The 14,586-nt window shown below is 40.9% G+C and overlaps 1 protein-coding gene across 1 annotated transcript in view; it reads left to right on the top strand.

The window, feature by feature from the left end:
• eys (eyes shut homolog) overlaps positions 1-14,586 on the top strand; it is a 155,534-nt gene that overhangs the window by 87,126 nt on the left and 53,822 nt on the right. The window contains exons 30-37 of the mRNA XM_061086984.1: positions 719-843; positions 1,407-1,531; positions 1,930-2,143; positions 7,872-8,062; positions 8,199-8,290; positions 10,646-10,796; positions 11,191-11,303; positions 11,627-11,883. Of these exons, the coding sequence (XP_060942967.1) occupies positions 719-843; positions 1,407-1,531; positions 1,930-2,143; positions 7,872-8,062; positions 8,199-8,290; positions 10,646-10,796; positions 11,191-11,303; positions 11,627-11,883 (1,268 nt within the window). The remainder of the gene's footprint in view (positions 1-718; positions 844-1,406; positions 1,532-1,929; positions 2,144-7,871; positions 8,063-8,198; positions 8,291-10,645; positions 10,797-11,190; positions 11,304-11,626; positions 11,884-14,586) is intronic.

Here is a 14,586-nt window from a genome sequence, read left to right as displayed (position 1 = left end):
GCTGTGAACATGTTCCGTTAATGCGAGAACTCCAAAGCACTTCAGTGCGGATGTGTCACTGTTGATTTGAGGATTTATTAGAATGTTTATCTGGCGAAAAGATAAGCAGCTGACAAAGCCCGGATTATTATACAAGTATGCAAATCAAACAGTTCTTAACATTTAGAGTCAACAGAAAATGCACTGTCGAATACGGCAGAAAGTGGGCCACTGTATTTACTAAAGATAAATAAAGAATGGAAGAAACTGGATCGTAAAGTTTAATAAAGTTAGTTGCTATAAATTCAAATCCAAGGCAGTAAGAAAGATCATGTTATAATTGGACTACTGTTAAAACAAATTTCAGAACATTTATTTAAAGCAATTGCTTTTAAATTTAACATAATACTCACTACTAACACGCTTGTTTCGAAGAATCTTTTTTTATACCACATTATGGGACCACAAGTTAATATAGGCCAGTGTGTAGAATGCAGCTCATCACTTTTAATTAAGAGGGAGCTTTCGAACATTATTGTTAGATCTGGACCCTCAGACTCTCAGGTTTGAAAGGTACAATTCGAGGTGAGAAGAGCCAGCTGACAAAAAAAGTCTCTACTTTTTGATAAATAATGAAAACAAGCGGTTTTGGGATGCAGTGTGTGAGACCCACACAGAGGCATAGTGACAGCACTGTGACACAAGCCCACAGGTGTAAAGCATGATGTGTTTTCTTCAGCTGTCCACCAGGTTTCATGGGAGACTTCTGTGAAGTGGATGCTAACGAATGTTGCTCGGCTCCCTGCCACAACGGTGCCATTTGCCAAGATCTTATTAATAGCTACGTGTGCCACTGCAGGTCAGGTGAGTGACTCAGACATCATGTGAGTTTCTTAATTCACTTTGAAATGAGGCAAGCGTTCACGAGACCTATTACACGAGGCATTTGTTGCTCATGAATATGATCACTATAACATGGCCTAGATGGAACGACACATTTTTTTGAAGTGCTTCAGCTTCTTACTGTGCCTCAGATGTGCCTCAGTACAGTTTACCATATCTCAATACCCACAGAAAGCCCATATTGAATTGAAAGGGGCCATATAACATGTTGTATAAAGGTTAGAATAATGCCTACATAGCTGCTGTGCCTCAAAGCCATTCAAAAGTCATCTTTTCTCTGGGGAGGAATTTGTGGTCATACAGTACAAAAAAAAAAGCGATAAAAAGACGATACTGCCCAGGCTCATTAAAATGTATGTGGCATCCTACTCTTTAGTGAAAGCCTTTTCTTGTCCGTGTGTATGTGTGTGAACCCAAAAAGAAGCAAATCAATGTAGGAGAATCTGATTGATATTCACTTCAGAGGGTGGAAGTGGGAGAGCTTGGGCTCACCAAGGCGCTCTGTGGGCTTTTGTTCCTGGCAGGTTGGACAGGCCTTCACTGTGAGGATGACATTAATGAGTGCCTTCCACAGCCCTGCAACCAGGGGATATGCATTCAGAATGATCCAGGCTATGGCTACACCTGTTTCTGTCGTCCTGGATTTGTGGTGAGTCTTCCCACCTTATTCCCCATCTCCCATCTTTTTTCTTTTTTTCTCTCTTTTGTCATTAACCTTTACCCTTTTGCACCCTACGCTCTCAAGTCCTCTTATGGCAATACATGTTGTGCAATGTTGAAGATAAGTGATTTCCTGTTGCTAATGCACTTATCGTTGCGACATCTTTTTTAGGTTACTTGTTGCTGCTACTGCTACTTTTTTTATTCATCTTGGTTTAAATCGCCAGTTATCAGAAGCCAATTTCCATCGCACATTTGTTAGAAAATGTCACGCCCCCTACGAAATGCTAACTTTATTATTCAACCTGCAGACGTTTCATTCCACTTAGCATCTCATCGCTTGGTTACACGAAAAACATCTGACGGCTGTTTATTTTACATACACAGGGGAAGAACTGTGGGCACAACTACGATGATTGCCTGTCGAATCCGTGTCCGGACACGTTTGCCTGTGTAGATGGCATCAACAAGGTCAGCTGCCTGCCTCCTGTTACAGATGCCTTTCCCTTGGCGACTGTAGTCAAGAACATCACAAGCAGCTCCGCACCTAAAGTGCAAATGCCGACACTTGGCCCGGCACCAGCAGCTGAGCGAAGCACAGGTAAGGACCACTCTGTGCATGCATATATGTACATGTAATGGAAGGTGGTAACTAAGTACTTTTACTCAATACTCTGAGGGACTTGAGTGTATCAATGTAATGCTACTTATCACTTCTGATCCACTGCAGTATTTTACTTTTTATTCTGGAACTTATAATTACTGGTCATGTTTCAGATTTATATTTCAAATCAAGAAGCATAACAAGCATACAATACAATTAATTAATATTAATCGTTTGGAAGCTTTTTGTCAGCTGAGGCCCCACGTTGCCAGTGTCTTTAAGCTGTAAGCAGTTCCACCAACGTGACTTTAACTCCTCTCATGACTTATATATTATTATGGTCAAAGAAGTAGCATTATCTATTATTCCACAAATATGAAACACATTTAGAAAAATAAAATAAATATTTAAATAGCAGAGCTTCTTGGGATGGTCCTGATCCCTATGGCTGTGTACTACGGCACTATACTAAATGTATATAATGTAGATAAACTAGCTCCATCAACCAATGTCAACATTAAAAATGTTGTTTACGCATCGTTACAGCTGTAATAAAAATATAATATAATAAACTAAAAGGTCCGTGGAGAGTGCATCCCTCCACTGAGACTAACGCCATATCTCGCCATGTTAAAGAAAGGGAAAAGAAAATCCTGCTTTTAAATTCAATGAATTCTTTGGTATGTTATCAGCCCTCTGCAGAATTTCATAGAAATCGATTCTGTAGTTTTTTCCTGCAGACAGACGTAAGCATGATGAAAGCATGAACTCCAAGGTGAAGGTAATAATGACATAACACTGGTGCAGGTCATGTTCACCTTGGAGGGAGTTGTTATACTTTAAACGTTTGTAAGTATCATATTCAGTTTGTAGTACTTTCAAGTATGATCAACAGTGCAGAATTTTTATTTGTGATGCATTTTTTACTTTCTCCCCTGACTTCTCTACGCCGATGCTGCAGTATCTCAAATTCTCCTTCAAACTGATTTAAATGAATTCAGCTTCTAAATGTTAAAGTTACTTGTGTGCAGCCTTTTAATTTGTAAATGTTTCTTTCACAAACTGCATTTGAATATCCTTGAGGATATTTGAGCTTCACCTCACCTTTGCTCCAGTTTACATCAATATTGATTGACTTGCTTGTGTTTTCATGTTGTGCTTCAATGAAAACTGTATTGTATGAGAAGTTAAGTGCACCGTTCTACAGTACATGAGCAGTAATTATAATTACATAAATGCGAAAGCAGTGACTCATGGTTTCTGGAGAGGGACTCATTTTAATGGACAATTATTTTGCAAAGAAGAATAACACTGATAACCTCTCTGATAGATCTGCTCAAGTACAGCAGTGTGTCAAGCTGAATTAATATTTCTGAATCGAGTCACAGCTCCCGCTAATGTGCTTCTACTTCCATTAACAATACGTGTGCAAGACAGTGACACTAAATTATTTAAACTTACGACCAATTAAACCAATCCATATTTTTATTCTTCCGACAAATTACAAACCTACCCTTCCCTTCTCCTTCCTCACAAACGTTTTTGTTTACCAGTGTCGATCGAGAGGAGACTCCCACTGAGCTGATTCTCCAGATGTGGTTTTTAGACCCTTTGGAACCTGGCGGGTGACGATATATCAGGTTTGATTGAGAGTTTGTCAGAGTTTGTGCAGCTGCAGCGACAAAACAAAACAAAAAAAACTAGATTCATATTGCGCACTAGACTGCATCAGTAATTCTAAGGAGTAATAAGTCCAATCATTATGTGGGGCTGTATCCATTAACACTCAAACAGCTGACACGGGATGGAATACGTACCATGTCGCTGGTATTGGATTCAGTCGTCTGTGTGTGAGGAGGAATTCGGAGCGCTGGGCACATTGTTACTCCCCGACAGATGAGGTCTACCTTTGAAACTGTTCACGGAGCTGTAAAACAGACCTATTGAACACGGACAAGCTTGAACCAATTCAGTGCGACACTCTGAAAATCACTGTGGGCCAGACATAATGGAGTCCTCCCCCTCTGCCACCTGATCCAGCCCCTTGTCCGGCACGTATTGCATTGCTGTGGAGAAGGTTGAATTTACACACACAAACACACACACACACACACACACACACACACACACACACACACACACAGCACCGGCGAAAGAAAAACAAACGTCGGCAATGTAAGCGTCTCTTTACTCTTACACACACGAGTGCATAATCAAAGTAAATAAGTTTTTAAAGGGGAGAGGACCCAGAAACTGGTGGGTTTATCTAACTAGGTCACCATCTAAACACATGCAGTGCCCTTGGTGCTGCTTGAAATAGACTCAGACAGTGCTCCTTTAAACCTAATACTGCTCCGCAACATTTGAAATACAGCAAGTCAATGGGAATTTAAACATAGGGCGGAGGTAGTTCATACACTAATCTGACAGTATAGGAAAACATTTGCAAAGAGAATGTATGAATATGGTCAGAAACTTGACTTTGTATCTTAATTTTGATGTCGGGGAGAGGAGTCATTTCAGCTCTGTTCCTTTCCATAACACGGACGGAGGTGATTGTCTTCTGGGTTTCTTTTTAGTTTTCATCACTGTACATGCAATGCTGAGCTCCACAGTATTTTAGCTCGACAATATGAGAGCTGATGGGAATCTAGAGAGCACAGGGCTGGTGGAGGGAGGCTTACCGCAGCTAAGCCACGATTAGGTTGACTCTCCTTGGAGTGATCACTGCGGCGCAGGTGAGGCTGTTATCTTTCGCCGCCATGTGCAGCGGAAATGAAATTACTTAAGCGCCTCAAAAAAATAAAAAAATGTGCTTGATGAGGGGGAAGTTAGCCCGGGGGGGTCACTCCGAACATGCACTACCTGTTTTAGGATCAGTCACCTTGTGAACCTCCACATGCATTTGCTCTGTTTAGCGCTAGTGTATGTTAGCATTTTTTTACACATATACAGTTTGTTTATAATTGAGTTGGCAGGGCCTCATTAGTGCGCCTGCAACAATTTTGATACATTCCGTGACACAACTTTGCCAGTGAGTCATAATGGAATTTGCATGATGTGCACGGTCATGCATATTCATGAGAGGGGGGCTGTGTAAGATGAAAAACGTAGGGTCTAAATTTTTTTTTCCGCGGCCTGTGTGTTTCAGTGCAGCGACTGTCAGTGCGTTTGGAGTAAATTCATCAGTTATTTTTAAAAACAGACAACAGAGATATAATTAGAAGAAAGTCATATTTAGGATTTGATTCCTCTTTGTCTCAGCAGCTTAATAATATCTCGCCAAGTCTTATTACGCTACACAACTTACAGTATGACACCCCGGGGCCCCCCCGGGTCTCTGACATCATAAGGGTCCAAGAATGGTCCTCGGTGGTATTTATCTTTGTCCTGTGACAAGTTCAATCAGTCAGTCTATTACCTTACTCGATAAATCAGGCGCCAAACAGGACTTACACGCTGGTTTCTTTTTAATAAATGAGACAGTAAGTCTATATCAATTAAATCCCACCATCCCAAAGTCTATCCTGATATTAATTGATCGCAAGTTCACGTTTCTTCAAATGTATATTTTCCAGCGGGCACTCTAACCTTCCTGACATCTCAACGCAGTCTGTGCAGCAACATCGCGCTCCACCTCGCGACGTTACATTAAATATGGCTCACATCAATTTCCTCAGCTCTTTTATGGACATGTATTAAAAGTAATTATATCTGATCTGAAAGATTTATATCAGGAAATATTTCCACTGAGACGACATTTTCTTTCTAATTGAACCCAGAACGGCTTTTTAACAGAGAACAGTCGTGACAAACTCCTTGGTCAGCGTTTTATTAAAAGTGAGAACTAGAGTGGGGTAACTCTGCCAAGGCAAAACAGTTCCTTAATCAAGCCACATTCAAATTCACTCGATTTTTTTGTTTTGGTCCCCTAAACATGTCTGCATTTTTTCATCAAGAATAATCAATTGTTCTCTAAGAAATCCAGGAAAATTGAGAAAATGTTGCATCTGCACCTAAATGTCACTGGTTCTTCCCTGACCTTCACATCTTTCCACCAAGTTCCGTTGTTATCCGTCCAGTAGTTTTTGTGTGATCCTGTCAACAAACGAAAGCAGACGAGAGCATAACCTCTTCGCCGTGGGTAAAAACACTGACTCCGTCAACAGATATGGAAAATAAATAAAATAAAGACACTGTTTATATTTCACACATTTACGATGTAGATTCAGTCCAACTCGTTACCGGAGAGGTGTGGGTGAGATATGTGGCTTGAGAATATAAGGTATAGTGGTAAAAACAGGAGACCTTTGAAGGAGAGACTGAAGCTAACTGCTAATGAGGCATGATACTGCCTCCTGGCAGCAGCCTCAGACTGCATCAAAGACTACATCAGACTAAACAAGGCTTTAAAATTAATGAATAGCTTTGTCTCTGAGGGGTAATTTTCCATCATCAGCATTGGCAGACCCCATTGTCAGGAGCGAAGCGGAAGACAGCGCAGCATTGTTGCCGCGTGCATTTATCCTCATTAATTCATAGATCACAGTGGGTCTGCGCCTGATAATTCCTCCCTGCTTTTTTTCCTTGGGATTTTCCCCTGGGTATTGGTCGTACTGCTCTCCAGAGAATAGGAAGGAGGTATTTAGGTTAGCTTGTTTGCCAAATGCGCTGAGGGTCCCTCTGTCAGATCAGAGGGGGGTCTTGCCTATTAGAACTTGACGTGCAACAAATATTGATAAAGGTCTCACTCTCAGCTTCCCGATCAATCACGGCAGCATCTCTAAAGGAGCTTTGCTGTTTTCTCTAGTGCAAAAATTTATTTTTAATTTTTTTTCTTCTTCTTCCTCTTCTTTCCCGGCTAAGAACAAACAGAGCATGAGACAGGTGCATCCAGGAATGCTTTTCATTTTAACAAGCGCTCCAGTTTGACTTCCCTGCAACAAATTGCACTACTTCCCTCAAATGAGAAATATATTGAGCATGAGCACCCCTAATGCTCGCCTTCAATTGCAGCCTGAGTCAGTCTTTTAAGTTTGTCTGCGTCACCACCCCCAATAAGCTGGCGGGCGGTGGAACTTTTTTACTGAAATACCACATAATTGCCCATTCTCATGGATGATCTAAGCCAAGTTATTCCACTATAAAATGAGGCATGTAATAAACTTCATTTCAGCCAAGACGCCTAATGTGGTGTCATTTGCATGCCTCGCAGCCTCCTGGCAAATAAGACTATTTACACTACGACTGTACAGTGAGCAACAGAGAAAACTGTGATGCACTTAAAGCCTCTCGAAATAATTATTATCTTCTTCATGCGTCCACTTCTCACAATAAATCTCTGGTCTCTTTAAGCTGCATTCCACGTTTGTTGCCATGGTTATTTTTACGGATGCAGGGTCACATTTATGTTTCATACAGCAGCAAACATTAGTGTGTGCAGCCCCGAGAGGTACAAAACCGGAAAGTCTGATCATCTGCCCTGCTCAGGTGTCCTTAACCCAGCTCTGAATCTTTAACAATTCTGAGGGTGCTGCCGTGTATCTCGCTCTGCGCACCAACCTCCCTGTGGAGGAAGTGAGTGAAAGGTTGAATTCTTTCTTTCAGGGATCAATAAAGAATCTCAGCAGAATTTACAGTTAAGATACATAAACTGCAGACTCCCTTTTTGTTTACCTACCCCCCCTTATTTCTGCTGTCTCTATATATTTTTCTTCTTTCCCAGATTCGAGCTACGTTCAGTACTTTGGGAATTCGTATCTTGAGTTTGAGAGTGTCGACCTCAGCGGCCTCAACAACATCATTGTGAGGTTCCACACCCAGGCGGCCCAGGGAACCGTGTTCTACGTGGACCAGGGACCTGCTAATGGTGACTTCTTCTTCATGAAACTCTTCATCTCGGATGGAGTCCTACAGGTAAAGCTCCGGTGGTGTAGTTATCACTCACCACTGTTTGTGAGGTCTCTTAGTGTCTACATTGATAAAAAATACTGTGTTTGCCTGTGACGTTCAGCTGCTGCGTGAGTTACAAACTTGGTCTGAAATGTTTCAGTACGCATTCTGCTGTAATGAAGAGGAGGAGGTTACAGAGATCACCACACTGGAGCGTGTCGATGACGGCCTGGTTCACATTGTTAATATCAGGTTTGTTCTTTTTACTTATTAATGTTCAGATTTATTTTGTGGTAAAAAGATTAAGAACTATTAAGTAAAAAATGTAATTTAAATGTTTAATCTACAAAGTGTTTTAACATTGACATCAATTCAGATGCAGTGTTGAATATCTGCTTCTGGCGATAATACATTTTCTATTAAGAAGAAAGACAAATGTTCACAGTGATGAATGTCTTACAGTAGTTTTTAATAATACACACATTCTGTTCAAATACTGTTCACACCTCGGGTAATACTCATTCGATCTTCATGTTATCTCATTTCTGTCCAATTATTTTCTATATTGAAGGTCTGTGACTAATAACACAGATAGTTGTCAGGAATTGGCAGAGTGCGATTTTTAGACTTTATAACAAATGGGCTTACATTCTAAAGAGCTAAAACAAATGGCAGAATTTGCCTGTTAAAATGCATTAGTGATCACCGACCATGTTTTATTGGCTGTTCCAAAGTCTTCATTTGCAGTTTTTCATTACAAAAAGATTAACAAGCAAGAGCCCGAGCACAAAATCAATGTTTAAATGATTTAAAGTGAGGCTGTGGCCCCCTTTAGTTATATTGTTCCTCGGGCCCGTGTGCAATCTCGCTGCCAGCCCTTTCCATTATACTCTGACATGAGAGGGATTGTGGTTTAGTTTTGAGACACAAAGTGTATTATGTATGAGCTGGAAGCTGGAACAAAGCGACTAATGTTCTGCTCATATCAAATCAGTTTACTTTGCATTTATGGAGACGCTGCAGAGACTTTTTAGCAGTGCTTCTTTTTAGCCAGATGTTCTGTTGGGGAAAAGATAATGAATTGGGCTTGATTTTTCAGGACTTTCAGGAGGAGATAGAATAAAGAGACAAATTAGGGTTTTGTGAGGAGGACATTTTAAAACGGATAAACGTAGAAAAATGATAAAGCCGTGCCAAAGGTGAGCAAATTATTCCCTATTGAAACAAAGCTTACTGGGAAGGTTGCATGCTCCTTGGCAGAAAGCTGCGCTGCCCTAAATATGCAAGTGCCTCCAGAAAGGCCAATCACGTTGAAGGGCTACAAGGCTCCACCCCTGTTTTCTTTTTTCATTATTATTATATCCCGCAAGAAAAATACAGCAGGAGTATAAATCAATCATAATGTTCTGTACCAACCCCTTGGAGACATTGCAAGAAAAGGAGCTGTCATATCTAGAGGGTTGGGAGTGTGGAAAAATGGTTTCCAGTGTCACAAAGCAAATTCTTTGTAATTGTCTGATGGCCGAGTCCGTCCATCTTTGTCTGATTTGACCCAGAGCTACAACACCATGGCCATCCTCAACGTCACCGCCTAACTCATTATAGACTTTTAATATATCTTCCCGTCAAAGACGCTTTTCAATATGTTAAATAGAAACCCAGTGGGGCTGACTTCTCAAGGACAGTGAGCACAGTGCCCTCTGGCTGCCGGCCAGGCCGCTCTGGCAGGCTGCTTCTAAATTAACCGCTTCTCCACGGCCGGCTCTAGAGGAAGGACTTATGCAGCTCGGAGTTAGTGCCCCGAGTATTTAGCCGGCATATGCAACAGCCTGCAAAGTACAGGCTTAACAAATCAGACTTGATTGCTTCACGGACTTCCTAACTTCCACTCTGGGAACAAGGGGTATCAGGAGACACTGGAGGAGGAGACCATGCATCTGTGGCCCAAGTGCCCTCCAGCTGCACATGGTTGGTCCAAAGTCTGCACTGGGGTAATTATCTGATCCCCTGTTGTTTCAAAACGGAGAATTGGTTTTTTGAAACCCATGAATGGCTCTGGGGTGGGTCCAAAATAGTTGTGTCAAGGCTCATAAGACACGGAACAAAATGGAGCACTAGCACTGCAGAAAACGGATTGTGATTAATGGATGTATCAGCAGAGTAAATAAAACAATTATACTCATTTACCATTGTTTTTAAATCTCAACGTCCGGGTATTCACCCTGCTTCTCCGGCAGCTACGGCCAAATGTATATTTATAATTACAGGTGTCCGTTTTCAAAGTCAATGCAGATAATATAAATAATTGTTTAATATAATCTGCAAGAGGAATTTTTTTGTTATGCATTTTTAGCTGTAATAGTTTTATTTTTGATATACTTCAGGCATAGAAAATATTACATTTATTTGTTGGTGTCAAACATTACAAAATGTCAGGAGAAACTTCACTCAGTAGAATATAAAAATACTTTTGTGTTATTTTTACATCTTGTGAATGCTGATGTAAAAAAGATAACTAAAGGGTCCCTTGATACAGCACTCCTCTCATAAAGCCAAGTGACTTATTGAAAACAGTGGATTTAAAGTGGTGTATATAACTTTTCCCAGACAACACCTGACCCCATGTGAAGCAGAGCTGACTCTTTGGGGCCACGAGAAAATCAAAAGTTCGACAAGTAACTACTGGTTGGGACACACGATCCAAAACACCACCCACATCTTTACAGGTGGACTACCACAGCACTATCCACTCAATCAGGTACCACGCACAGCTACTGTTTAGTTTCTCTGCTACCCATGGAATTTAGGGAAGGGACCAGGGGGGCACATGTCCCAGCTGAAATCTGATTGGTTCCCTGACGTGAGAGGTGTGCTTACAATACAACAAATATGTGACATTGTGTTAAGAATTTTTATTTTCTAAGCTTTTTTTTTAAGTTCACAGTATGCTTTAACAATCCAACAATATCCAATAGTGTGTGGCTTTTCTCAGTAAACAAGGAAAGTACAACTAACTGAGTCAGAATTGTTGGTGGATGTTAGACTATAATAATATAATTGGCCTCTTTGTGTAAGTTATGGCCCCTGATTTAGAAAAAAAAACTATTTCCACCACTGAAATCAATTTGCTCTTCTTTTTTTTTTCCTCTTAGAAAGCAAAACCTTTCCATAACTACACTGGCTGCATCGAAATCATTGAAATGAATAACCTGAAGAGCTTCTACACATCTGATGCCATCGCCAGCAGCAATGTGGACCAATGCAGGTAAAGTCTTTAGATGCTCACAGAAATTGCATTTGATTTGTAGTTTAGAATGTGTTTGTGTGTGTGTGACCAAATATTTTTGATTGATAATTTAGTATTACCCTGTAGCTCCAATAGTCACTTATTGTGAAAAATAACACAGTTTTCCTCTTTTCTCTGATAAAAATCTGTCTTCCCACTTAATTACTGCACTTATTTTTACCTTAATGGCTGAGGCTCGCTGTGCAGGATTCTAGCTCAGTATTTTTTACTTGAAAGCAAATAAATCTTACCTTAAATTGGAGTTTTGACCAATAAACTCAAACATGTGTTTGATTTTGCAGATATACATTTTATGCCACTGAAGAATCTGCAACAACATCCTCAAATTTGACAACTCGATCAACCGTCGCTGACACAGTGAACACAACAGCAGCGGCGGCTCCCACACCAGCAACAACACATTCTCTGCACCCAACTCAAGTTTGCCGCGAAGGTTTCTGCCGCAACGGAGGAACGTGTCACCAGCTGCAGCTGCCAGGTGGAGCTGTGTCTTCCTGTCACTGCCCGCTTCACTTTACTGGAACTTCTTGCGAGAAAGGTAGGATTGTAAAAAAGATTTTAGCTGACTGTGCTTCCCTGTTTTTATACATAAAATATAAAAGACACACAAACACACAAGCATTAAAAAAGCTTAAAAACCTACTGTACTGTGACCTCCACAATGGTATCTTCAAGAGCCAGCCAACAAATTATGTTGGTTAATATATGCTGAGCCTCTTCGGCTAATAGGTTTCACTTTGCGGGAGAATAGAGTCAACTGCATTAGGAATTTTGAGTGATGTGAATTATTCAGGATATGATTAATGAAATGAAGGATCCATATAAGCAGCTTGAACCGCCGCTGTGTGTCCATGTTCACCTCCGGCGCTCGCCGAGAATGAAAATATGACCTTGCAGCACTCGCTCAACATTCAGCTGCAGCCCTCATCCCTTGTCCCCCACCAAAAATATTTATTTTGTACCAACCGCTCCCAACACTCGACAGCGGCACCAGACCCACATACTAAGGAGTTCTTCCTTTTTCAGACTTCTTCTCTGCACACTTGCGATGTAGCTGCGGGAGTTTCTTTCTACCTCCCTCGTCAAACATGATGTGCTCTGACAGTAGCGGAAACCGTGTCCCGTGTTCTGCTACGGATTTTATTGTCTGAACGATCACTGTCGCAACATTAGAGTTATGAAGTAAGAGTGTAAGGTGATCCAAGCTTCCGATGCTGTACTGTGATCGCACATCATTTTATTCTAGCTACAGCATATAGTTAATCCTCCACCACAGATTAAAAAAAGGCACTGACATAAATGAAATATGTCATTCGTGAATTGCATGTGTTAAATCTATGTAAGTGTGTCTTTTCTATGTGGGAGGATTTCAGCGCATTACCACTGGTGGGCACATTACTTCAAACAAGCTGTTTGCTTAACCCCTCCTCCAAGCACTGACTCTACAAACATGGCTTCACTTTATATTTGGACACAGTGGGTGTGTCGAACTTTGTGTGTCTCCATGCACGATGAAAAAGTTTGTCTTGGTGAGTGGTTATCGTCCTGACAACCAGTGGGCGGACTCAATGTGTTTTCAGATTGTTCGTTCAGGATTTTCCTCAAATTTAATGCAAATGTTAAGTTGGACTCGAGGATGAACTGATGAGATGTTGGTGGTCAAAGGTCAAGGTCACTGAGACCATGAATGCCACAAGATAACCCTAACCCTAACCTCTGATCTTTTCCTAAACTGTAGTTGTGTTGCCTAAACCAAACTGAACGCTAAAACCAGCAAGCCTTTCTGCCAGTGAGGTTGTTGTTTCAAATCTTAGACTCTATATAATGATGGACTACATGACAGCCCCTCAAAGGTAAAGCCAAAGCTTCTCAATCAGCCCATGGTGGCTGGCTGCAGTAGCATACAGGTCGTAAGCTCCGCCTCCTCTATGTTTCAGGTTGTCCTTATCATATTAATGAATGTTCAAATGCAAATTCTGTTTTAATTTAAAACAATGCAATTCATTCATTTAAATTGAGTTGGTTATGCTGCTGATTGTTTATTTACTTAATTGAGTAAGTAAGTAAATTGTATTTTTAGTTTTAAGTTAATTCAACGGAATTTGGCAAATTTCATGGGGTTACTAATTCACTCACAAAAATGAAATAATAATTAAATGTAATCACTTCAGTGGAAACCACTGAATAGTTCCATTGTAGTTAGTTATTTGATGGTATAAAAAAAACTCAAACGTCATAATTGTCAGCTGAGACTGACTTGCTACGAGCAGCCTCTGGCTCCAAATGTGGCAAGAAGGCAGCGTTTAATTTAAAATCCTGGATATTTTATCCTGTATATTGTGGCGTCTTTTCTGGATCACCAGAGGAAGAGGAGACACATCTTCCATCTATATATAGAGTCTATGTTCCGATCACAGCAGACCCACGTACCATCGCTGTCACTACACTGTGAGTCACGCGCAACTATGTAAAGCTTGATTTAAGAACACCGACTAAATGGGGCGAGTAATTTTCCTGTAATATTAAAAAAATTTCTGCAGGGAGAAAACAAATTAGAGTAACATCCTTGCTTATTAGAGGAAGTTCCCCCAGGTATTTCAGTTGTGAAGGAGTCCTGCAGGTATCGTTCAGGACAATGGACTTTCTTTTGGAATTTCTTTCCAGCTCATCAACAATGGTGAGGCTTTCTCCCTTTTCTTCCTCACTTGCTCTCTTGTGTTAAACGCTCTTCTCTTCCCCTGCTACTCATATAGCACTCACAATTATTCCACTCACGGGTATTAAATAACGAGCTTTGAATAACAGTGACCAGCGAATGCCATATGTGCTGTACATTTCCAGCCTGGGGAATATTTCAAGCGATGGAAATTCTTATTAGCATCACAAAAAGGTTCCAATAATGGAAGCTGGATTGATTTCCCCCATTCACAGCCTTCGTACATGATTTGGCCTGATTGCATAATCCTGCAGCCTGTTTACAGAATACATGGAAATCTGACAGAAGGCCGCTCAAAGCTAATGTTAACAATCATTAACATGGCTTGAGCAACCCGTGTGCACCTGACGCCTCGTATTTGACACCTCCGCCGCCGCGCTCCAAAAATGCAAATTTACAGGTGTTTAAGTAATCTACTGAAATGTTATTTGTCTCTCCGGGCACTGTAACAAAAATGGTGCTATTTTTAAGAGCTCAGTCTCATTTGTTTTTCCCGTGGGAGACGAGCTACGTCGAGGAAAGCGA

Source organism: Limanda limanda, chromosome 15 (genome assembly GCF_963576545.1).
Source record: "Limanda limanda chromosome 15, fLimLim1.1, whole genome shotgun sequence".
In the NCBI taxonomy this organism is placed as follows: Eukaryota; Metazoa; Chordata; class Actinopteri; order Pleuronectiformes; family Pleuronectidae; genus Limanda; species Limanda limanda.
Note: the sequence above shows the minus strand (reverse complement) of the source record. Positions and strands in the feature narration are given on the sequence as shown.